The sequence below is a fragment of the Uloborus diversus genome, chromosome 2, assembly GCF_026930045.1.
Source record: "Uloborus diversus isolate 005 chromosome 2, Udiv.v.3.1, whole genome shotgun sequence".
NCBI classification, from domain to species: Eukaryota; Metazoa; Arthropoda; class Arachnida; order Araneae; family Uloboridae; genus Uloborus; species Uloborus diversus.
In genome coordinates this window covers 61,799,510-61,826,520 of record NC_072732.1, presented here as the reverse complement: position 1 = coordinate 61,826,520, position 27,011 = coordinate 61,799,510, and the positions used below count along the sequence as shown (strand labels likewise).

At 32.4% G+C, this 27,011-nt stretch overlaps 1 protein-coding gene across 1 annotated transcript in view; it reads right to left on the bottom strand.

Annotated features, from left to right (window-relative positions):
* Positions 1 to 27,011, bottom strand: part of LOC129217077 (cilia- and flagella-associated protein 52-like) — a 76,962-nt gene that overhangs the window by 34,351 nt on the left and 15,600 nt on the right. The window contains exons 4-9 of the mRNA XM_054851326.1: positions 23,885 to 24,013; positions 20,532 to 20,631; positions 20,274 to 20,445; positions 18,524 to 18,704; positions 16,628 to 16,685; positions 11,748 to 11,860 (exon numbers count right to left, since the gene is read on the bottom strand). Coding sequence (XP_054707301.1) covers positions 11,748 to 11,860; positions 16,628 to 16,685; positions 18,524 to 18,704; positions 20,274 to 20,445; positions 20,532 to 20,631; positions 23,885 to 24,013 — 753 coding nt within the window. The remainder of the gene's footprint in view (positions 1 to 11,747; positions 11,861 to 16,627; positions 16,686 to 18,523; positions 18,705 to 20,273; positions 20,446 to 20,531; positions 20,632 to 23,884; positions 24,014 to 27,011) is intronic.

Here is a 27,011-nt window from a genome sequence, read left to right as displayed (position 1 = left end):
AGACACGTACAAACACGCACTGGATATATCCACGAATCAACTTGTGTAACCTGTTTATGTATGTATTCACACTTATATATGCGTATATATGTCGACTATACATGCATATACTCAGGTATGCACGCATGATGTTCGTTTATAAGCGAATATACTCGCATATACACCTGACGTATATACTGGTGTAGACACGTATTCACTCCTGTAGGTAATCACGTATACATGCTTATATACTCGTGTATAAACGGATATACTTGAGTAGGCAAGTGCATGCATGTATCTGATGTATACATGTATCTATTCCTATATGAACATGTTTATTCATGTTTACACAACATGTATGTACTCGTGTATACCCGCATATACTGAGACATATACTTGTATTTATAAAAAAACCAAAATATACACATATTAGGGTTATTTGTAATGGTTTTGCAGATATTTTTAACTGTGATCACTTTACCTCATGCTATGACCACCTTCCCCCACCCCATGGGGTAAAGTGGTAATACAAAGGGAGATGAAAGTGTTATAAAACTACTTAAATCAATATTTTTTCCCCTGAAACTCAATATACTGTGTTCTTTGAGAATGCAATGCAAAATAACAACAAAAAAAAGTTGAAGTGTTTAAAGAATTTATTGTATTTATTATCCACCTAAGTTGAAAACCTATGATTTTATGACCACTTTACCCCACCAGACCCTACTCTTCCTTGTTTTCAAAATCAAAGTTTCTAAAACATAATTTTAGGCTACCTCTGATGAGGTAAACTGAAGGGATAAGGTTTGAGGAGAGTCATTTTCTATTCCATAACTATTTGACTGCTTTGGTTTTCTATACAGACATTTTCAATTTACAGCCATAGTTTATTTGACCTATAGCAATTTTGACTAGTGTATACTTTTCAATGACACTTTAGGTCTATTTTTTCACATCATGTCTCCTGAATCTCTTAATAAAGTTTGGCTTTACTTTTTTTTTCCTACATTCAAGCACTTAGAACTTCTGGTGTGATTATTCATTAAAATATTTTAAATCTCTCTAGCTGTATTTCAGTTTTTTTTCTGCTTAAAACATATTTTGGTAGCCTAGGTAAGTTAATTTAATAATAAAGCGAGTCTTGGATGTTCCAAAATAATATTTTAAAATTTCATTTAGGAAAAAAAAAGAGCACTTTTTTTTCCACTTTAACTGTATTTGCTCGTTTATCATCAACTTGTTCATTTTTAAGACTGCGAAGGTTGTTTTTTTTTAAAAATCATTGAAATGAAATTGGAGGGCCATTTCTAAAAAGGGGGGAAGGGGTGACACATCGATTATAAGAAGTGGTCATTTGCTGTTGCAGGAGTATTGTAAAAAGCCAGAAAAGTTTCTTGCGGATCTTAAGCGTCTTCTAACTCAATATAATGTATATATAACCATGAAATTCCTGTCCTTCCATCGCAAATCACGGAGGAAAAAAAAGTGATTTCTATTGATCATTTTAGTCTTGTTTTAGAATTGAAACAGTAATAAGTTCCCCCAAAATAATGGATTTTATCTTAACAAATTCTAATTTTTGTGGGGGTTCAACTCTCAATAGCGAAGTTTTCGATTTTTCAATTTTATTTTTATATGATAGAGTAACATATATGAACATGATAGGTGAAAATTTTTTTTTATACAATAAGAAGTTTTTTTTAAATTAATTTTTAAAGTTCAAGCGCTTGTGACGTCAAATGGCATAGGAAGTGACGTCATGCGCTCTTCCGATAGGGGAGAAACCTAAGGACATGCATTCGACTTCGAAGACGAAACGTAAAAGGCTTATCTCCTCCCATTTAACTCCTCGCGTTTCTGAAACATTAAACCTCTCATCCTCTCGGAAATATCATCACTGATGTTATTTAATGAGCAAGAGAATGCTCAAGACTAATAACCTCTAAATGCAATAACCTAATTAAATGTATGACTAGAAATGCATGATTAAAAATAGTTGAAGACAACTTTAAAATAAAAACCAAATTTATTTGGTCATTTAGTAAAGTTAGTTAAATAAAATTAAAAACATTTGAAACAACGCGAACTAGAGCTGAGCTATATCAATCTATTATATATCTATTAAAAAGAACCCGCATCGTTGCATGAAAGCAAACGGGAGCTCGAGTCAACCTGCCAGAGAGAAAACACCGAAGAAGTCTCCTTTCTACTCGAAACATTTCCTTTTATCGTAAGTTAACTCATTTGCATGCGGACGCCAAATCACCTGATACACGCCAGCATAGCACCTGGCCAATGAGCATCAGGCACGTGCCGATCAGATACGATGCATCACCGATTACGTGAAGATCGTGATGTCATAGATCGGCGACTGCACGTGCGAGATACGTCATCAGGCGTCCGCATTAGAAGAAAGAAAAACATCGTTGAAAATTTCTCAATGATTAGGCAAGTGACTGATATTATGGTGGGATAAGTGGTGAGATGAATTCGTTAATTATTTCATATAAGGGGCGCTACGCCAACAATGCCCCCCCTCTCACCATCTTATGAACATTATTTTCTTATACATTTAAAGATAATTCATTTCCTAACAAATCTCAATACCAGCTCTAGTTTTACAAAAAGATTTTGAATAAATATAAACATGATTAGTAGATTAGTTAAATACAACAACAAGCAAATTCTTTTATAACAAAATATCACTCAATCCGATTCCAGTCCGTTCAAACTCTTCCATTTTCCAAGTCAGTAACAAGTTCGAAAAAAAAATCAGTCCAATGTCATATAAACACATTCAATCTGCAAAAATTGAAAAACCTTGGCGAGTATACAAATACTTGGTATAAACACATTTGAACAGTACAAATATAAACTGTAAAACGCAAAATATATATATATATAACTTTAACCCGTTCCCGATAGTTAAAATAGTTTACTTTTCCCACATTACTACATTTTCAAAAAAATTAAATTACTAAAAATATCACAAAAGCAATTACATTACAAAAACATTTTCATTGAACTTTATTAGTTCAGATCGAGACAAAGGCTTAGTAAATACATCAGACATGTTATTTTTACTTCTAACAAATTCAACATCAAATATATCTTTATAAATTAAATCGCGTATATAAAAAAGCTTTACATCAATATGTTTTGTCCTATAATTTTCGATCGGTGATCTCACAAAATCTATTGTAGCTTGATTATCAACTTTTAATACAGATTTAATTTTGTGTTCCTTGTTAATTACCCCCTTATTAACACATTCATCAATGATTCTATCAAACCAAAGAAGTTCTTTGCCGGCCTCTGTCATTGCAATAAACTCTGATTCCATCGTTGATAAACTAATGCACTTTTGTTTAAATGTTCGCCATGAAATCGGCGATTTGTTAATGAAAACAATCTGACCTCCGAGTGAAGTTCTATCGTCTCTGTTAGAGGCGAAATCTGCATCAGAATATGTTACAACTTGAATTTCATTGCATTGTAATTTAAGTTTGTAATTTCTAGTTTTAGAAACATAGCCTAATAATTTTAATAAACCATCCCAATGCTTTATACCGGGGTTATTTTGGAATTGGCTAAAAATGTTTGTAGCATAACTAATGTCTGGTCTTGTTCTGTTTGCTAGAAACGAAAGACAACCTAACAAATTCCTGTACGGTATTTTTGACATATCTTGTACATCTTGCTCGTTATTTGGACAATCTAGTTTAGTGTATATAATACCTTTACTTATCGGCAATGAGGAGATAGGGATATTGAATTTCTCAAAACGTTCATAAATTTCTTCAATATAGCCAATTTGACTTAATGAAAAACAATTCAAATCCTCCTCAAATTCCACGCCTAGTAATTTTTTAGTTTTACCTAAAATTTTTAAATCAAAGTATTTTTGTAACATTTCTAAAACAGTTTGTATATCATTTTGACTCTTTCCAAATAAAACAATGTCATCTACATACAAAAGTAAAATTACAGAAGATTTATAAATATAGACACAGTTACACCATTCAAATTTACAAAAACCTATTGAAATCAATTTTTCTTCTATTTCGTAAAACCACAATCGTCCACTTTGGTGGAGTCCGTAAATTGCTTTATTTAGTTTACAATATAAATTTTCCATCCCCTTTTCTACAAAACCAGGTGGTTGTTTCATATAAATTGGTTCTGAAATAGGTGCATAAAGGTAAGCATTTTTCACATCACATTGGATGTTTACCCAGTTTAATTTTACCACCAAAAGAGAAAAGAAAAATCTTATAATGCTGAAATTTACAACTGGCGAGTACGTAAGATCATAACTCTCATATTTCAATTGAGAACTTCCTAAAGCTACTAGGCGACTTTTGTATCTCAAAATTTCCCCATTTTCATTTCTTTTGACTGTAAAAACCCAGCGAGAACCAATTGGAGTAGAATCATGCGGTAATTCGACAAGATTCCACACTTTGCGATCTTGCATCACTTTTAATTCTTCCCGCATTGAACTTATCCAATTGTCTTTTTCTCGCGATTTAAGGGCTTGTTTGTAAGTGTTAGGAATAATGATTTGATGTCCTAGTCATGCTTGAGAAAATTCATTAATTACGTTGCTGTTTACAGAGTTATCAATCTCTCCTTCAGTAGTATTTTTACCTTTAAAGCAAAATATGTCTGGTTGATAAACAATATTATTTTTTTCTGCAATATTTCTTTACATCATAAATTGATCTCAATCGTTTGTTGCTTCCCTTTTCAAAATAATAGATATCGTTACGAGACCCATCGGGTCTTGGTACGACTTTTCTTTCCCATTTTGTTAATTTTAAACATTTATCACTTTCATCATCTGATGATTCAGTTTCCCCCCTATCTGATTCTTCCGTTTCTGAATGAACTGGTGGTAGTTCGGGAATTTTTAAAATTTCCTCATCAGGAATTTCATCTTCATCTGATTTTGGTACATTTAACCATTCTATGGTGCCCATCACGACTCCACTGCGTTTAGACTCAAATTCGTCTTTGAAAAATTTTCCCTCATTAAATCTGACATTTATGGTCTCTATAATTTTATCATTTTTTGGAATCCAGATTCGATACCCTTTTGTCCGAAATGCATACCCAATTAAAATCCCTTTTTGGGCTTTAAGATCAAGCTTTTGCCGACGTTGCTTCGGTACACCAACGTAGGCTACGCATCCAAATGGTTTCAAATGTCTGATTGAGGGTGATTTTCCCCCATATAGCTCAAAAGGAGTTAGTTTTTGATCTCGATGACATACGCGGTTCCACGTGTACGTGAAATACAACATGGCTTCAGGCCAAAAGTTTTTACCTATACCACTCTCTTCTAAAATTACCCTAGTACCATCTGCCACAGTTCTGTTAAATACTTCAGCCGCCCCGTTTTGCTCAGGGGTATAACTATTAGTGAATTCATGTTTTATTCCTTCATTTTGACAAAATTTACTTAAAATTGTATTTGAAAATTCCCCTCCATTGTTAGTTCTTATTGCTTTCAGCTTTGTTCCCAGAAATCTCTCTGCCCTTTTAATATGATTAATGAGAATTTCTGCTGCCTGATTTTTATTTTTCAATGGGTACAATGACGTTCTACGGGAATAATCGTCAACAACTGAAAGAAAGTATCGTTCACCTCTTCTACCTTCAATACTCGATGGCCCCCAAATGTCACTATAAATTAATTCTAAAGGTTTCTTTGATCGAATTTCGTCCATTGGTTTGAAAGATACGCGTCTGAACTTTCCTAATTTACAATCTTCACAATTTACTTTATCATTTTTAAAAACTGGTAGACCCCTAGTACATTTATATTCAGCAGTTTTCTTTATATTATCGACATTTACATGAGCAAATCTTTTGTGCCATAATTCTAAGCTTTCAGTACTACTAGCTTCATAATTAACATTTTTATGTACATTTTCTGAAATTACCTTTGGGTTAACAAAATAAATGCCATTAGATAGTTTAGCTTTAAAAATTATTTCGCCATTATCTGATACAGTTACCAAACCTTTTCCCCCTTTAAAACATGCTCCCGCTTGGTCAAATCTGGGACCAGACAGTAAATTTCTTCGCAAATGCGGCGAATACATCACATTTACTAAATTAATGGTCTTAGGACCGAACTTCAACTTTATCTCTCCAACCCCCTCAATTGGAAAAACATGATTTTGGACTGCTACGGCCATCTTTCGATCATTTACAGGTTCATATTTATGGAAAAAGTTCTTATTATTTGCAAAGTGATGGCTGGCCGCCGAATCAAATGCCCATGATGAAGGATTACAGTCTATCTCGTTAAAGTTCGCTTCCGAAATAAAAAATGTTTTGGAAGGGTACTCACACTTTTTCGGCGATGAGGAGCTGCCTCTTCTGGTATACTGGTTCCTGTTTCTTCCTCTTGACCTCCTCTGGCCATAACTTGACTTCTTGGAGCTTGTGGATGGACTTCCTCCGCGGTTCCTCTCTGGAAAACTACAATCTTTGCGGATGTGGCCTGTACGTCCGCAATTATAACACGATCTTTTTTCTTTTGGAGCAACGTAGTTGGCGCTAATATTATCCTCGTCCTTCAGCTTTAATCTGCTCTCTTCAGAAATTAAGTCCTGTACTATCGCATCAAAAGAAAAATCCTCGGGTTTCTTTCTCAAAATTGATTGGCAAATGCTGTCATATTCCGATGGAAGATATCTCAAAACTTGAAAATTTAAGTATGACTCAGAAAAATTCTTGTCGATTCCCTTTATCCTGTCATAAATTTGACGAATTCTTGATGCGAAGAGATTAATGGATTCGCCTTGCTCAATTCGACAGTTTGTTAATTCAGTAAAAGTTCTCATATGCACACACCTGTTATCAGGATAAAAGTGTGCTTTTAGACATTCCCACGATTTTTCTGGCGACTCACAATGCTCTATTATCCTTTTGAATTCGTTGTCTACAAACAAATATATTAAAGATAATGCCGCTCGTTCTCTGGCCAAAAACTCACGAACGTCTCTCTCAGTAAATCCTGAATCTTTAGAGACTACTGGCACTGTTTCCTTACCAGTTACAATGTCCCAGGCGTTTTTCTCCATCAGGACAAATTTCATATCTGCTGCCCATGACACATAATTTGTGCCATTTAATTTCTCAATAGTTATCTGGGGATTCGCCATTATTTCGACAGAAAGTCGGAAGACAATATCAATGAGCACAAATAATCTAATATTTATCATCAGTATGCTCTTGTCGAAAAAAAATCTTCTATACGGCCCCCCCATCGAAAATTATCACAGACGTCAAAAACATCATTTCCATCTCCAGTCCTACTGAAAATATAGGCCATCGAAAACAGAGTCCAGGTTGCCCATAACCTTTTAATGAGCAAGAGAATGCTCAAGACTAATAACCTCTAAATGCAATAACCTAATTAAATGTATGACTAGAAATGCATGATTAAAAATAGTTGAAGACAACTTTAAAATAAAAACCAAATTTATTTGGTCATTTAGTAAAGTTAGTTAAATAAAATTAAAAACATTTGAAACAACGCGAACTAGAGCTGAGCTATATCAATCTATTATATATCTATTAAAAAGAACCCGCATCGTTGCATGAAAGCAAACGGGAGCTCGAGTCAACCTGCCAGAGAGAAAACACCGAAGAAGTCTCCTTTCTACTCGAAACATTTCCTTTTATCGTAAGTTAACTCATTTGCATGCGGACGCCAAATCACCTGATACACGCCAGCATAGCACCTGGCCAATGAGCATCAGGCACGTGCCGATCAGATACGATGCATCACCGATTACGTGAAGATCGTGATGTCATAGATCGGCGACTGCACGTGCGAGATACGTCATCAGGCGTCCGCATTAGAAGAAAGAAAAACATCGTTGAAAATTTCTCAATGATTAGGCAAGTGACTGATATTATGGTGGGATAAGTGGTGAGATGAATTCGTTAATTATTTCATATAAGGGGCGCTACGCCAACATTTTTATATGATAGAGTAACATATATGAACATGATAGGTGAAAATTTTTTTTTATACAATAAGAAGTTTTTTTTAAATTAATTTTTAAAGTTCAAGCGCTTGTGACGTCAAATGGCATAGGAAGTGACGTCATGCGCTCTTCCGATAGGGGAGAAACCTAAGGACATGCATTCGACTTCGAAGACGAAACGTAAAAGGCTTATCTCCTCCCATTTAACTCCTCGCGTTTCTGAAACATTAAACCTCTCATCCTCTCGGAAATATCATCACTGATGTTATTTAAGAAAGATTATTTAGATTGTGCTTTAACGAATCCGGCCTCCATAGTGTGTTCAAAAGGATTATTGAATTTCTAAAAAATAAAAATATCAGCGCGCTCAAAATGTCCCTAGCGTAAACAAGGGATCTTTGGCGGAAGGCTGCCCATTAGCACCCTGTGACGTACGCTAGTGACGTTTCAGAAGAGCGCACTTTTGCGCGTGGATTTTTAATAATTCATTAAAAATCAATCACGGTGTTTTAAATTTCGGTGATGGAGAATTTTTTAGTTTTGAGGGTCAATTAACAATATCCAATAGCCAAAATATGAACATTTAATAGATTGCAACTTCCCTATTGAGGGGATCTGGACCCCTGAGGCCACGACGCACATGGATCAATTAACACACGCACAATGAATTTAACCTAAAGTAATAACAGTAAAATTTTCATAAGAAATATGACAACTTTCCCTAAAATATGTAAAAAAAAAGTTATGGAAAATTGTATGGAAAATGGACCTAGTGTTATAGCTTTTTCTCAAAAGAAAAGCCTTGAAAATTGGCTCAATTAGAATAGTTTATATCTCCCGTTCTAATTAATCGAGAGAAATGGAACACATATCATCTTGTTCGTAAATGAAAACCCTTTCCAACGATATATTATGTTAGGGAATGGGGGGATTTTTTACCCCCTAACTAGGTAAAATTCAGTGTAATTAATTAGAAAAAACTAATTCAAAATTTAGAATTTTGGCTTCGAGGTGCACAGGCCCTGGGTACGTTCGACTTTTTGTGCCAAGTTTCAGGGCTGTAGATGCTATGGGGTCCTCTAGCTATCGGATACAAACAAATAAACAAAGAAGGAAACAAACGAACACTGTCGCTCTTATATATATAGATGACCTATTTATAAATGTATGCAAAGCATATTACTACTCCAGTATCAATAATACTGAGTAAAACTACTTAGAATTAAGAAACAGACTGTCCAACCCTCAGTATTTCAGTCAAACACACACTAATTGTGTTGTTTTACCGGAAAATTATTGCAAAGATTTTAATCATAGAAATCAATTAAAATGAGTTTTACTTGCAAGAGAATAGTTTTTTTTTTTTTGATCGACATGTCATTTTCCCTTGTCTTGTTCTCAAGATATTTAATGTTCAGAAAAGTAAAAATGAAGGAATGAAAAGGAATTAGTATGAAAAGAGAGGAGAATAATGTATAAAACCAAACCAAAACACATTAAAAACTGTAGGGGATAGAGGGAATACTGGATCCCTCAGGGGACTTGTTCACCCTCTCAAATCTCAAAACTGCAATAATACTAAATTTTAATGATGACGAAATAACCAAGCACCTATGGTAGGTTTACACCCCTAAGTGGCAGATCATCATTTTAGCTAATGCTTTTGAAGTTATGTGTTATTATGAGTTTTCAGAGTTAGGATTTTTTTTTTTTTTTTTTTGGTTGTGGATCAAAGAGACTGCCAGAGTTCTTGAAGAAGCTAAGCAATATAAATATTACTTGTACAATATATGTTCTATCATATACTGTTACATTACAATACTAGCAAAAATACCCGGCGTTGCCTGGGTCAGTAATAATTGTGAGAAACAATTGCTAATTTCTTTGATTTTCTGTTTTAACTGAAAGAACTCAAAACACACCGATTTGACGTGATTAAAAATTGAGCTTCTTCCTTACTCATAAAAGTAAAATAGCAATAAGTATAAAGAACGAACAAGTATTCATTTAGAAACGAAAGCACGAATTGAAGCATATAAAAATTTGAAGAATTTCCAAAATATGAACTAACAAAAACATAAATCACTAAAAAAACCGTGCGCTTTATTTAATTAAATATTACACACACACACACAAAGAAAAAAAGCTCTCTATTATGTTTTCCTAAGTGTGCAAAAAGTAGAGTTTCCAAATGTTTAAACAACTTAACTTTAAACTCATGTTTGCTATGGAGAAGCTTTGATTCAAAATTTTCATTATGATTACTTTTACTATAGCTGCTGTAAGGCAACGAATTTTCATAACAACGGCTATTATATTTAATCATTTAAAAGGGAAATCCCATGAAATTTAGTTTTCCATCATAATGTTTTTCTGTTTGACCATGGATTGTATGTAATTCGGCAATCTGCCAAGTAAAGACGATTCCATCTGAATGAATCTAGCAGAGGAGAAGTGAAAATAACGATGGGATTTTTATGCACGCATCTTAAAATGTCACAAGTACCTTATTCATTTATTGCATTCTCAAAAATAAAATAGGGGAACAAAAATAGTTACCATGAAAACAACAAAAAGAAAATGAAATATATTCATTTCGTTCAGGAACGTAAAAGAAAAATGGTAAGCTCAAAACTTCGTTGTGAATAAATAAACCAATTAATTTTTGCTGTAAGAATATGGATTTAAAATATGCTGCTGGTGAGCAAATTTTCATTTTTACAAAATTAAGGCAAAATAATAGAGAAGCAAAAGTGCACATCTGAAACAAACCAACTAACAGCCCTATAAACTAATAGATACGTCCATTTCGGCCTATAAACCGGATATTAGCCTTTCCATGTAATAGATAGTCAGACAGTAAACTAAGTTTTTTAGGAATAAGTAATAGTCTAAGTTTATCCATGATAATGTAGCTATCTATGCTGAAAAAATAGTTAAAATTGGTCCAATAGTTTTGAAGTTTACCCCGGACATACATACATACATACAGAAGTAGCCATTTATGTATAAAGATATGGTAGAAGATTTGAAACAATGTTACAAGTGTGAAAATTACCCATTTTTGGCGTCTTGTGAATCTTGAAATATATTTAAAAAATATCCTTGGGGATACTTGATCTTTTTGAACTAAAGAGATCTGATCTGGGATCAAGTGTCTATTAAAATAATTATACACATAAGTACATGCTATTTATTCAAATTATTGTTTAACAGAAATGAAGTTGTTTTACAAAAGACAGCCTACAGCTAAAGAAATCGCTTATTTAAAGCAAAAACTTAAAAAACGCCGACTTGGGAGAAGCGTTACTACAATCTTAACAAAAAGAAAAAATGGCCACACCAACTGTTATATCTACTATTAAACTAATCGAATTCCTTAATTTTCAAACAATCATTCTTGAAATTTGAAAATTAATGTATTTTTTTCTTCTTTTCATTCAAACCACTAATTTCAACTGATTGTTGATGTCAATTTTGAAATATTTTTACAGTTTATGAAGTTAAAGTACTAATTTTGTTTGTCACTAACTGCATATACTTTAACATTTAAATATAATTTTAGTATTCATTTCTTTGCTTTCGCTGTATACTTGATTAATATCGATGAAAAAGTTGGATTTGGCGCATAGTTAATATCTAGCAACTAATAAACAGCATTACATTATTTTGCGTGGAAGAGATTTAAGCCCTAATATTTTCCCTCAGCCATGTGATTAGGGTTACGAAAATATACATTAATTGGAGAAAAATGCTTACTATGGGAAAATAATATCATTTACAGCACATCCATGGCAAGTATAAAACCGCTCACACAAAAAGCCAGTCAGGTTGACTTGGTATACTTCAGATTTTGAAGAGCCTACAAGAAACTATAAAAAGCAAATAGTAAAAAGTCATTTAAGTAATACAAATAAGGATTTTAGCACCAATTAGTATAAAAATATATATAATATTTGTAATATTTATACATCAATTATTAATCACAAAGCTTTTATAGTTTTCAGAAATTATTTTTTATAGAATCTGGAACTGATGTATTTTTATTAGCTGTTGTTATACTTGGTCAGTCACTTTATATTTATTTATTTTTAAGCGTTATTTCAGTTATTTTATATTTATTGAATTATTGGTCATAAGATAATTTTGGGAAAAAGCAAAACCATAAACCAATAGGCAATAGAGTGTTTCATTTTTCAACAGCGCTTTCAAAATCAAGTATTTTTTCTGAAGTTCAAAAAGTTTTTATTCATTAACTTAATTTTGATGCCTGCAAAAAACTTTACAGGAATAAATATATGCTATTTGAAAAGATTGGAATTAAAAGCAGAAAATAAAGTTGGTGCATAGGAAGGTAACAGGTAGTATCTGCAGAAATGAGTTTTTGAGACACATTTGAAGAAACAAGTTTTGATTTCCACAAGATCAACGGTTGGAGTTTGATGTTTTTTCCCTGCTTTATTTTCAGCAGAAACCTAATAAGCAAGTTTGTACAATAAAGCTAAAATACAATAAAAGACAGCGAGGGGGGGGGGGGGGTAATTCAGATAGGTACAGCCTATTACCTTTCCAAGGAAGTCTACAACCACATAAAATATTAAATAATGACAAAATATAAGTTATGGACTTCAATGACAAAAGTATTAAGTGAAAAGCTCAAAAGTTTTTGTATGCTTTAGCCAAAGCTAGCATTTAATGCCCATATTACATGTGAGAGTTGTAACGTAATTAAATAGCACAAACTAAACTTAATTAATAAAACATTCATTTTAGCTATGATTTTGTATCAAATATGGTCTTTTTTGAGAGTTCAACTGTATGTGAGCATTGCATGTCAAATCAATCACATTCTTGCAGGGTTGTTTGGTTTAAACTACGTTGGTTTAAACCATGGTTTAAAACCAAGTGTTTTTTTTTTAAAGCATGTGTTTTTTTTCCAATTTTTTTTTTTTGAAAAACTTTATCGTTTTCCCCCAAATGTTTTCATTAATTTTACACATTATTGCAAAGAGTAAAATCTAATTGATGCAAAGTAACTAGCAAAGCTTTATAGATAAATTAGATTTAATAAATTTAGAAACTTATATTTTTTTAAGGTAATGAAAATTTGCTAAATAGTTTTTCTTTTCTTTTTTTCCTTTTTTTAAATCAATGCAGCTTTCCTATTAGGTACATAAATATGTAAGGGAGACAAACTAAGTTTTTCTAAAATTGCATGAAGAAAAAATCCAAGTAGCTATTTTTTTTATTTATTCAATTATTATTATTTTTCTGTCTTTTGCATTTCAAATTAATCCAAAAAGCATATTTCAACCAAAGCTTCATTTACAACCTAGTTTGCTTGATTACTTAAGATTTATTGAGATAGATTATGTACCATTGAAGCGATGCATAGTGTATATAAATTTTAACGCTAGAATATTTAAATAACAAGAGAAAAAAAAAAAAAAAACTAAAGATGTCCAAGAACACTTAGAGTAGGTAAAATTCTGCTTATACCTGCACACTTTTGCATCCCCAATATACAATGTATAGTTGGAGCAAGAAAAGAAAATATATAAAATTATGAAACACAAAATATTTATACAACTCAGTGCTCTTATTGAAAAAAAAAAAAAATAATTAATTTGAATTTTGACATCTTGAATTCAAATTATGTTTTTCGCAATCACGAGTGTGTGTATGTAGGCTTGTGTGTTTGTGTGTGGGGGGTATGTATGTTTGTGTGTAGGGTATGTGTATGTGTGTGGAGGCATGTGTGTTTGTGTCTGTGTGCTGGCATGAATGTGTGGGTAGTTGTGTGTATGTGTGTAGGTGTATGTGTCTGTATGTACGCGTGTGTGTGTGTAGTTGTGTATGTATGCGCGTGTGTGTAGGACATGGATGCAACCTGGAGACGGTTTTCGCTCTAGGAGCAGCATCGTGAGCAGCCGGTCGACGGTGATGGTGCGGAGGGTGGCGGCGGGAAAATAAAATGATAGGACACCAAAAACAGTCAAATGAAAGCAATAAGCAATCGTGATTGCTCAAAAAGCCAAATTTTCACTTTTAAGAGAACTTTATTTAGCCCAATATAATAAAAGAAGTCTCGTGTATGAATGGTGGAAGAATCAATAAACATTAATTTTTATGCCAGCCTTCATTATTAAAATATGTTTAAAGAGTATTTTCATACTGAGGCTTTTAATTATTTTTTTCTTTGAAAAAAAAATGTATTCCTAAATGCATTAAACCAGGAGAAATAATTAGGGCTCAACCGATGGCATTTTTTGGCCGATGGGCCGATGCCGATTGTTGGCCGATTGCTCAAAGATGGCCGATTGTTTTCCTCCAAATGGCCGATTGCCGATGGCCGATGCCGTTGGCCGATGGCAAAAAAAATAAATCAAACAGAAATAAATTGATAAAATTGTCAGAGATTTAAAGGATGATTGATTCATTTCACTTTACTTCCTTTCTACGAATAAGGAATTGCAATCACAAAAAATAAAAATAAAAATCAGATTTTCACCTAAATTTTTATTTTACGATCACCCAATTTAAACTTCACAAGTTTTTTCGGCACATCTGTACATGCATATGTACCTAAGAACATGTAGATGACCGAAATATCCATTTTGAACGCTTCCTCAGTTAATTATCGCAAATTCTCTTGTGATGTCTTCATGCGCGTAAACTTACGTCACTCAAAAACGTTATGAAATAGTAAGTTGAAAACTCATACGTACGTAGTATGATCTAAAGGTTAGAGGACAAGTTGTATAAAACCTTACCCTGAATAGTTCACATTACCGAAGCAAATCTATCTACAAAATAGTCACCTTGAACGACTATGCACTTCTGCCAATGTTCATATAGCTTTTAGAAGCGCTCCTGGAAGACATTTTCGCAACCTCCTGTAAGGCCTCTTGCGCTGCTGCTTTAACTTCATCGTAAGGAAGAAGGCGACTTTCATGTTGAGGAAGCACGGTTCGATTGGTCAATACTCTGATATGACAAACAAATAACATAACGTTTCGTCGGACTTAGCTCCGTGTGACTTTTACCTGTTCCCAGCAAAAAAACATTTGCATGGACGATGCTTTCCTCCGTCAGGAGAAGATAAAGCTGCATCATAGAAGGTAGCGAAAAATGGCTTTCAGAAGTGTTTCCAAAAGTTATATGAACACTGGCAGAAGTACATAGTCCCTCAAGGTAACCTTTTGAAGGTGAATGCGCTTCTGTAATGTGAACTATTCTGGGTAAGGTTTTATACAGCTTGTCCCGAACTTTTGGATCGTACTACGTACAATCTATACAGGGTGTAGTTATGCTTCTCCTTTTTTGACTGCTGTACAATGAAAAATAAAGAACAACAGCCAAAAAAAAAGGAAGAAAAACAAAAAAAAAACTGTTTAATAAACAATTGATTTTTTTTTAAATTGAACATATAACTAAGATTTCAGTAATATTGTAATGATGTATGGATTTAAGTTCACTAAACATAGTTAAAAAACATTAAATTATGTTGTTAAATCATTCAAAAAAAATTAAGAATAAAACTATGAAACCGTCAACAAATTACGTAATTAAATTGGAAAGATTGCACGTAGACATTTTTTAGTCATCAAATTAAAAAAAAAAGATAACAGATAAATTACAATACTAAATCATAAAAGAAATATTTTTTTCTTATCTAAAATACTTTCCATGTTTAATAGTGTGTGATTTTAGCTTTACTTTATTTCTTTTATTTATCGTAGTTAGCTATGACCATGAGGAAATTATTTACAAGAATTCATTCTTGGTTATTTGTAGTAAGTTAGTAATGTCTGAACCATCACAGTAAATTAATTCTTTGATTATTTATACCAAGGCCCATTCACGTACTGTATTTCTTATAATAAAGATTATGTTAAAGATTTTTTAACAATACAATTCTCCTGCAGAAATCTCTACCTATGAGAAATGAAATTACAAGATTTTACTTTTAATTATTTAATTAATTACAAAGAAATTAGGTACAAATATGAATATTAAACATTCCTTAACAGTTAATTGATAAAATCTTCAATTTCTTAAAATATTTTTTTTTTCAAATAGTGAAAAAACCAAATAAACCTGGTTTAAACAAAAAAACCTGTTTTTTCTCCTCAAAAAAAAAAAAAAAAAAAAAAAAAAGCTTTTTTTTTTTTACCAACCCTGCATTCTTGACCTCATCATTTCTGATCTAGATAAAATTTGGCATGGGAGGCACAAATGACAGAAAAAGTAGTCCTGCCAATTTTTAGATTTCTATTTTGAAAATTGTTCAAAATAAACCCCTGTAAAAAAAGCAAAATGTGCAAAAATATGAAAAGTCTGTTCTTGCGAATGACTGTAACTTCTCAACTAATTTTAGCAGAAAGAAAATTCAAGAACTATTTTTGTAATCCATTATGTTATAATTTTAAAAATAGAACTCTAAAACTTTTCAGGATTACTTATTTTGTTATGTACAAGCCTTTCATGTCAAATTTTATTAAAATTGGAAATGGTGAGGCAAAAAACTTACTTTTCTTGATTGATTTAACATGGAATTGCTCATGTACATCATATATGTGTGTGTGGATCATTACCTATTGGAGCATTAAATATTCAACTCAGAAGCAGCTTTTTACCTGATGTCCATCTCCACGCAAAGCTAGTGAGGTTACTTCTCCAAGAATCAGTGTCTTCCTAGTTAAATTGTAAGAAAAATCTTATTAGTATTTTATGCATACAGCAAAACTTATTAAATTCAAATCTCATGAAAATAAGAAAATGTGAATTGGACAAGCTTTGAAAAACACACAGCTTTAGAACTGAGAGTACTCCAGCATCAGGGTAGGTACATTTAGATTGGGTGTTTTAAGTGCTCCCCATGAAACATTTTGAAGAATTAATCTAAAAGGCAAAATTTTTTGGATTTTAATGCTAGTAATTTTATGCTTTCACTTATTTATTAGAATTGTCTTTAAGTTTTTGCTAAATACTCAACTTGGATTCCCATCACTTAAAATTTTTTCTCTCTTCAAAATAATACATACAGTCAACTCCTGATATACCAAAGTGCCAGGGACAGAGACAAATGTTTGACATAATCAAAGTTCGAGATACCGAAAAATGAATATTTTAGTGAATTCCTTTAACAAAATTTCCATTTCAACATACTTAATTTTCAGTTCCCATTTAATATCCATAACATTGCTCAAATTTAACTGTATTTCCTTTTTGAGACACTTGTAACAGTAATCTAAAAAAACACACACAAAGAAACAAATACAGTGAAAATCCCCCACTCTCCCAAAGTATTAATATAATATTCTAATAATGAAACTAAAAAATTACAATTTTCACGTTTTTTGCTCATTTTTAAAAAAAGTTTTGCAAACAGCACTTTACTAAAAGTTGTGAGTGTCTAAAATATGCAATTAGTCGAACTTCTTCAAGTGAGGAATTCAACTTGTTTAGACTTTTCCCAGGAGATAGAACACTTCTACATGACTGTGGACATTTCCACCTACTAAGCAGGGGAAGGATAGCAATCATGGGAGCACTTTGCATTGCTAATCTCAAATCAAACTCCTTTTCTATCTCCTCTTTTGTACTAGTTCTAATAGTGTCACTGAAAAGAACTTATCTTTCTAACTAAGAAAATGTTAAACAGCAAGAAGTGCATTTCAGCTGAATCTCTTGTTCAATGAGTTGGTAATGATCTGTCTATCTGGAAGGATTTTCTCTGACATAGAAGGTAACATGTTTGGTTGGTTTGAATACTAAAATTTAAACAAGCAAAAATCAAGACAGAAAAAAGTTAAAAGTAGCTGCATGAATCTGCAAGATAAGCAGAGTTGGTCTTTGAGTTAATGAAGAAAAAAAATTGATCATACAACATTTACATAAATTTGGAAACATCCAAAATCTATGACAAAGCGGAAATTTGAGTTAAACAAAATCAAAAAATTGAACAGTCGGAGGAATTGAACAATAAGGAACAGAGAAAGGCAGAAAGCAATATGAATTTTCACTTAAAAATACACAAGAGCAGCCACAGACTAAGTAATGTAATATTTTAATGAAAAATAATTATATCATGATAGTAGAAACACATACAAAGTATAACAGTTCAATAAAATAGACCAGTAATAGTACAATAATGCATTGCTGATATTATCCCTTCTATTTTTAAATAACATTAATGTTAAAGGGTTAAAGACCAAGTAACCTTCTTCATTCATAAACCAGATATATAGAATCTAATTATTATAATTATGAATCTGCTTTATTAATTCTCATTTATGCATTATGCCGAAACCTGCTCATTAGATGAAAATTTTTTATATTTCAGCTTTTTACTTTTTCTGAATTTTCAGGTGCAAGAAAAAATATGAAGGCTGAATGTTTCTAATGAATTCTCTTTCTGTTTTGACAACATATCTAAATCTAAAATAAATTAGTTAGAGAGCATACAAAAATATTAAATTTTTTATTGAGCTAGTTCAGAAGAAAAATGAGCTAATAAGAAACATATTTACTCAAGTTCTTTAAGCCTCATCTCAGTTTTGGATTTAGTTTTTTTATTTTCTGCATGCTTGTCTGCTAGCTTTTTTGAAGGATCTCTTGATTGAATTTCAATCTGAGTGGCACGGCATACAATTCCATCACCTGTGCCAATTAATAATTCTCCAGTTTTGAGGACAGCTATGGCAGTTACACCTAATTTCATTTAAAAAAGGAAAATATAGCTTTAATTATCTGATTAAACACATATAATTTCATTTTTAAAAGAAAATAAAACTTTAATGTTGAGATTAAAATTTTAACACAACAATATTTCCAAACATAATTTAAAAATATTTAAGCTTAATGACTTTGAAGAGCCCAGTAACATAAAATAACAATAAATGAAACACTGTATAAGCATGATTAAAGTGAAAAGCCAACGTAAATAAAGCAAATTCTCAAGAAAATACAGCAAATAGCTTTTTCAAGGCTACGATAGAGTCTCTTCATTAGTGCAAAAAGCTCACCACTTAACCAGAAAGTCGTGAGAGAACTCTTTTGACATCTCTCTCTTGAGAGAACTTGAGTTCTCTTGTGACTTTCTGGCTGTGTAATGAGCTTTTTGCACTGATGAACAGGGCTCTATTGAAGCCTTGAAACAGCTATTTGCTATATTTTCTTGAGAATTTGCTTCATTTAGGTTGTTTTTTCACTTTAATTATATTGTAGCACAAAGTTTTTTTGATCATTTTTTATTTAACACTGTTTAAGTATTAAAAATATATATTAGACTTATCATAGCAGTATGGAATTGAAATCTTTTAAAATCAAACGTAATGCATTGATCACTAACAAAATACCATATCACTAATATTTTCCAAACCTAATTTAAAATTATTTACACTTAATTAATTTGAAGAAGCACCATTATTTTCCTGCAACCTTGATTCCAAGGAATGGCATTTTCTTCCAACTGCTGCACTGTATATATATTTATAAGTTTTAAATTCTCCAGCATAAATAACAATATTAAGAGAAAACAACAGAAGAGCTTAAAAGTAAAATACCAATGGATTAAAGAAGATAACATTATAAAAGAAAAATTAATTTGAATTTTGTCATCTTGAATTCAAATTATGTTTTTCGCAATCACGAGTATGTGTTTGTATGTGTGTGTGTGTGTGTGGGGGGGGGGGTATGTGTATGTGTGTAGGCATGTGTGTTTGTGTGCATGGAAGCGGGGTATGTGTGTGTGTGTGTAAGCATATGTGTTTGTGTCTGTGTGCAGGCATGAATGTGTGAGCAGTTGTGTGTATTTGTGTGTATGTGTAGGTGTCTGTATGCATGCGTGTGTGTTTGTGTATGTGTGTAGGGGTATGTGTGAAGGGGTATGTGTGTGTATGGTGGTGTATGTGTGTGTTTGTGTGTGTGTGTGTTTGTGTGTGCGTGTGTGTTGGTGCGTGTATGTATGCGTGTGTGTGTAGGACATGGACGCAACTTGGAGACGGTTTTCGCTAGAGGAGCAGCATCGTGAGGCCGGGCGACGCGACGGGTGGTGCTGGCAGAGGGTGGCGCCGCGCCGGTGGGAAAAATGATAGCACGCCAAAAACAGTCAAATGAAAGCAATAAGCAATCGTGATTGCTCAAAAAAAATAAATAAATAACAGCCAACCAAAATGTTGTTTGTGTTGGCACAAAAGTAAGTCGAAGTATTTTTTTCCCCCGAATAATTTCTCAGAAAATTGGGAAAGAAAAAGAAGTAAAATATGATTTAATACATACCACCAGAAAAGAAAGGAATGTCTCCAACTATTTCTTTTTTGATTATTCGTGTGAGACAGTACAACAGTTTGGCATCATAAGCTTTATTTTCCCCATCAATTATGACCATCTGTAGTTTCAGAATGTCACCTGATGAAGTCCCACAGTATAAATACAAGTCATTACGATCAACCTAAAACAATAAGGCTATCAATGTGTTTATCGAAAGAAATATGAAAACAGTAACTAATTGGATAAATATTACTATGATAAACTCACATCAATGCATTTTATTTCTCGCTTAATGCGCCCTACAGAAGCGTTAGAAGGAATTACTCTCCTAGCTCTGAAATCAATCTTCCATACTCGTAAACTATTGCTGAAAAGCATGAAGAAAAACAAGCTGAAATAATATTTTAAACACCATAGTTTCATTAAAAACAAGATTTATTGTACATTTAAAATTCAAATTCACACAAGCTTTCCAGATAAGTTCTTTCTGATATACAATACCGAAGAATCTCGTTTATCCGGCGCTTGTTAATCAGGATCAAATTTGTATCTTAAAATGAAATTTATGTTTACATGGATAAATAGATATGATGAATGCTAGTGAAAACATAACCATAAGCACACTAAATATTTGCTTTTTATTTTGATCTATTCAAGATAAAGTGCTTGGGTAACCATGCTTCATTCAAACACCACACTTGTTTGATACTGAAACAATGCTTAGTTGAAAAAAAAAATTAAAAGCATTTTTATATTTTCTATTGCAAAAATGTTTTTGGCTTAAACCAGGTTAATTTGGTTTAAATAATAGAAAAAAAAGTTCAGTTTTCCAAAAGTTATGAAATTTTAATGAATTGTTTATAAATGTTGAACATTCAGATTTTTACCTAATTTTTTGATGCTAAATTAAATAACTTAAACAAAAACTTTCAATTTCATTTCTTCACAAATAGACCTTTTTATTGGGCAAAAATTGCTTGAAAGATTTACTTGCAAAGCGTGAAAGGTTGCTAAGAAAGGCTCTAACTAAAAAAGGTCCCCCCTCCCCTGTAAAAACTTTTATAATAGTCATGCAATAATAATTGAAAGCATTAAAAAAACTTTTAAAACTTTTTTTTTTTAATCTTTCAGTTTTAGAATGTGTTGTCAGTCCAAAATTGGCGAATCATTGTAGACTTTTGGGAAGGGGATTGTGGATCACCCCAGAAATCATTTGAAATTAAAATCCCCCCCCCCCAAAAAAAACAACACCGCAGGTCAAATGAGGGGGAAAGGGGAGGTAAGTGACTGTTCTCCAGAAATTTTTTGAAATTGAAGACCTAAAAATACAATTTGAACTATCTTTGGTGACTTTAGGCAGAAAAGTGAAAGTCTGAGACTCTCCTCTAGACCTCTAGGGTTGCCCTCACCCTGCCACACAGTTTTTGAGGTTTTCTGGGATTAGTGTTCTTTTAAAATGCTTTAAAAGAATCATATTATCATTTTTTTTTGTGGGCCATAAAAAATCTTATTTAAATAAAATCCGAATTTGGCCCGCAGGCCAAGGAGACCCCTGTTTTATAGTATGCTGCGTTTGAGTTATGTGAGAATTTTGACACATATATCACAAAAACTTGTATTAATATACTAGAGAGTGGTTGAAATTGATATTTCAGCCGTCTATAAGTTTGTAGGTACATATGCACATGCAGAAAGGGGAGGGGGAATCAACATTTATTTGGGGGGAAGTAAAATGCTAGTTTGGGCCAAAATTTGATTTGAATCTTTTACCCTACTTTCCTGCGTATTATCCACGGGCGGCTTATAATCCACAGGTCCTAAAATCGGCCTAAAGAAAGAAAAGCTTCGTACAATCCGCAGGTAATACGATGTAAAAATAAAATTTGGATTTAACATACTATTTGAGCAAATAAACTAAAAACGTGAAAAAAGTAATTACTTTTAAGGTATAATCAAAATTAATCTGAAAAAATAATAATTTCTTCTTGAAATCAGGATTAGAATACGCTAATCACTTGAAAAATTAAAGTCAAGACATAGGAGCAAACGATCTAATCTCGTGCAAAGGAAGGCTTCCTCCTTCACTGTGTTGTTTATTTTACATGGCTTGCATCGCCCAAGAGGAACATTCAAGCTATGTAAAATAAAAACATTCAGGCAGGGTAACTAAATATTGAGGGTCAATGCTGGTGTTGAGGAATAAAAATCACAGATAATCCGCACCTCATTAACTTTGACTTTTTAAATAGATAGTCCGCAAATTATACATAGGAAAATATGGTACGTGGTGAGCCAAGGCGGGCCTCTAGTCAGTTTTGCCACTGCGGGGCCCTCCATCCCCCTCCCCCAAAAAAGAAAAAGAATAAAGAAAAAAAGAGGGAAGAAAAAAACAAAGAAAATAAAAAGGAAAAGAAATCAAAGCTGCTTACTAGAAAACAATCAACTCTATTTTGAGTGCCGCAACAGAAAGTACTGGAAGAGTAAATTTTACAAACAATCATAATTTTAATTTAGGAATACTGCTTGCTACTTAATTGAAAAAGGGAAAAAAATCAATACAGAAATTCACACACCAAAAACCAAATTTTCATGCATTGAAACTATGCACATGGCCAATATTAAACTTGTTTCAAAGCAATCTTCCTTGCTTTTTGATTTGCGAAATGATTTATAACTTCATCAAAGTTCAAGTTTTTTGAAAGCTTGTTCTCCAGTGCTGAATATCTGAGTCAAGTTGCAAGTTGCAATGTAGTTTAGGTGCTCGATTTGACAATGAATCTTAAAATCAAAGTGTTTGATGAATAGGTAGTATTTTATCAATTATAAATCTTCGTCTATCATGTAAAATGAGACTTTAAAATAAAATGTCTTTGTACAATGCTATGTGTACCCTCTGAAGACAATCCTTCGAAGAATCTTTGATCTTGCTTTCTTTTGTTAACAATCAAAGTTATGAAAAGTTCATTTTTAACAGCGTTGCATTTCATTTTAGACTAATTGATAGGTAGATGGGCAAAAATACACAGACGGGTCCCCAATAGCGTAAACATGCCCCTTACGTTAGTAATACTATTCTCATTATTCACAATTCTCAATTCAATATGCTCTCATAACTTCTTACAATTGTTCTTTAATGGCAAGGCGGGGGGGGGGGGGGCGAATCTATCATACACATGCATATATATAAAATGTTGCATGCAGGGAATGATTGAGGTTTATTTCACCACACACTTTCACCCTCTCTATCATTAATGAAAACATGAACATTTTATTTGCGAACACTCAGGCTGAAAGAAAATTTTATTCTTTACGTTTTTGCTGACTCAGTTTTTTTTTTGTTTTGTCTCTCCCCCCCCCTTTTCTTACTATTTCTTTCTTTTCCATCCTTTCTTTTTTTTGCGTCGGTGTCACCGCCCCCCCCAAGGCCCGGGCCCCTTATTACTTTCTGCACTCTGTACCAGAACATAAAAATGACTTTAAAGTGTACTATTAGCTTTTAACTACATTATTAGAACATTTTTTTCTTAAACATTAATACAATGAAGTTCAAATACTAAAAAAAAAAAAAAAAAAAAAAAAAAAAAAAAAAAAAAAAAAAACTTAGAAGAATTTTAACTTACGTTCCAGCCGTAATAAAAACATCATTTCTTGTATTTATGCAGCGCAATATGTTTGCATATCCTCCTGCAAGAGGAGCTGCTGTGTTTCCGCACAGTGGCACTAAATTATCCACATCATAAATCACAACACTGAAATAAGAAAGTAAAAAATCAGCCACTGCTGATACTTAAAAGATATAATTAGAAAATAGCAAACATTACTGCAGGCATCACGATGGATTATTATAATAGTATAATTGAATATTTACAAATTAGATTACTAATGTCAAGATGTTTGTTTCATTAAAGAGACTTGAAAAATGAAAATAGACTTGTCTATTTCAGTTACTTTGGGATTCCTTTTATTAAAAAATAAATAAGCTCAGGAATTTAACTTAAACTTTGAATAAATGTTTTTTTTTTCCACTAGGAAAAAATAATTACTAATTTTAATAGCAGTTTAAATTTTCTCTATAGAATACAATAAACCCTGGATTTAACTTATCCCATACTAAACATATTCTTGCACATAATATAATTTTTCATTGATGTCAAAAATTTCTTACACTTGCTAAAAGCATTTTGTAAAACAACCTTACTCCTTCTAAATGATTTTCCAATACAACATTTGGTGATGGTCATTCGTTTTTGAACAATGAAGGGCAAGAGGAAATTCTATAAAAGATTATACTGTATTACCCTGCATCAGCAGGCATGCTGGAAATATATGAGGTTAACAAGCACATGCCAGGAAATTCGAATCAGCTGCCATGTATGCTAGATAATTTGAGATTCATTTTGCAGAAAAAAATTTATTCAAAAATACAAATACTTTAAAAATAAGCAACTCAAATTTGATATGTGTTAATTATTAATGTAGGTCATTCATTACATATCATTAAAATGAGTGAAACAGCACACATAGTAATTGATTCATTTATATATTATTTACAAATTTCTTAAAATTCTTCTTGAAGATGTAAATTCATTTGAAGTCATTAAATGGCTATATTGAATAATTAATGTAATTGTAAAATACTTTAATTTTGGTACTACAAATGTTTGCTTCATTTTAATTATAATTTTTAAAATAAAATTAGTTGTATTCAATTAGAATTTTTTAAACAGAAAAATAAAAATAATGCATTCAATTAATATTTTAATTAAATTAAACCATTTATTAATATTAATAAGATAATACAAAAAAATATGAAGGGGAGAGGAAGGAGGATTGGGACACTTTTCACATAAATGATTCTTTTTCATAATCATCTACTTATTCATAAATGCAAAAGGTCACACAATAAACTTGCATATTATAACTACATTTTAAAAATATACACAATGTTTAAACATTTTATTATTTTCACACTTGACTAATTACAAATTTCAGGAATTTTGTCCCATTCCTCCCTCCTGGGTGGGAGGAGTGGGACATGAGTATGGGAGGAGTGGGACACATTTGAAAATTACAGAAAAATTAGCGAATGTCCATAATTAGAAAGGTCCACATTAAAAGAAAACAAGACTGTGCTCTACTGGTCCCACCAACAAATTGTGTTGGCGGTAATTTCATGATAATATCTGTTTTATCTATAATGCTACAGTCATCCTGTTGAGGAAAATTAAAATTTCCTTTCATGTCCTTTCTCATAAATTTTTGCATTGTAGCTTTTAGTATCATAAATGCTCTCCACCCTTACAACATAGTAAACAATTTACCGTTTGGTAAGGAATTTGACAAGCACAAATTCATTTTCTCCTATGTTTGGTTTGTCCTCCATCCAGTCAATCTCTTTTGCTATTTCCACCTCATCATGCATATGAGGATAAAATATTTCTTCATCTGAAGTGTCGTGTAAAGAAATTGACCCTTCACTATCACTGGATTTATCTTTAAACTGAATTTTTTTTAAACTTTTAGTTTTTTTGCATACAGGTGTTAGTTGATGCTTTTTTTTTCTAGTCTGGTAGCTTCTGCTTCTTCAATTTCTATCTTTTCTGGGGTATCTGTCAATATCTTTGTTTGCGTCCTTTCTTTCCTTTATTTTTCTTCAGAGGATTCCTGGGTTCTGCTTTGGGAAATGGCGGTATGTCTGCAGGACTAAGCGACAAAATATGAGATGAGGATGGCATGCTAACAACGATATTAACAGGATTGTCAGGTGGGTTAGATGGTGAAGGAAGACAACTACTGTTATTATCATTATTTACCGGCAAGGGATGGTCTGTAACATACGATGTCAAAAACTCTTCATCTCCAAATGGCTCGCTGTTAAATGGATATATTCCAGGTTTTGATAAAAACATGCTTGAACATGCAAAAATTGATAAAAACATGCTTACGTAATATTTGAACAGACCATTTACAGAAGGGACATATTTATGGGGCATGTCGCATTCCTCCCTCTTCGGAGTGTCCCATTCCTCCCTAAACACATTGCTTCTAAAAAAATAACTTGTCACATAAACCATTCTGGTTCTAGGCTTATTTAAATTGCAGATAAGCATACATTATATACTTAAGATTACAATGATAATATATTATGTTAGTTTTACAAATTACATAAAGAAATAAAACTAAAAATAGATTAGAAACTTACTTTGAAGGTGAGAAATTTAACTTTTTCCAACTATTAACTGAAACTACCTGCTGGTTAAACTGCAAGTATGAAACAAAAAGAAGCTATAAACAGGCACACTAGTGGTCAAACTGACAATAAAATAAAGTGATTTATTTTGCCATAATTTTAGCTGTCCCACTCCTCCCACTGTCCCATTCCTCCCTCCTCTCCCCTACTTTTTATAAATGAAAAATATGTTTATTATTATAAATTAAACATATTTATCTCTCCCCGTTTTTTTCCGGCATGCTCGAAAGGGCCAGGAAAAGGCATTTGAAAGCCTGGTGAATCCTCAATTTTTAAGGGTGGCGACTGATGCAAGGTAATATAGTGAGTGTTTAGAATATAATTTACAACATAAGCTCTGTATTTACTACAGTGTAGTGCACGAATTAATTGGGACAAAGCTTTTTTTGCAGATTTTCAAGTTGATTGCCAGCTAGCTCTAGCAGGTCCCTCTAAGCTGTTGTATCTGTCTTATTGCAATCTGGATGTCAGTTTTGATTGCTTAGAAGTGGCTTAGA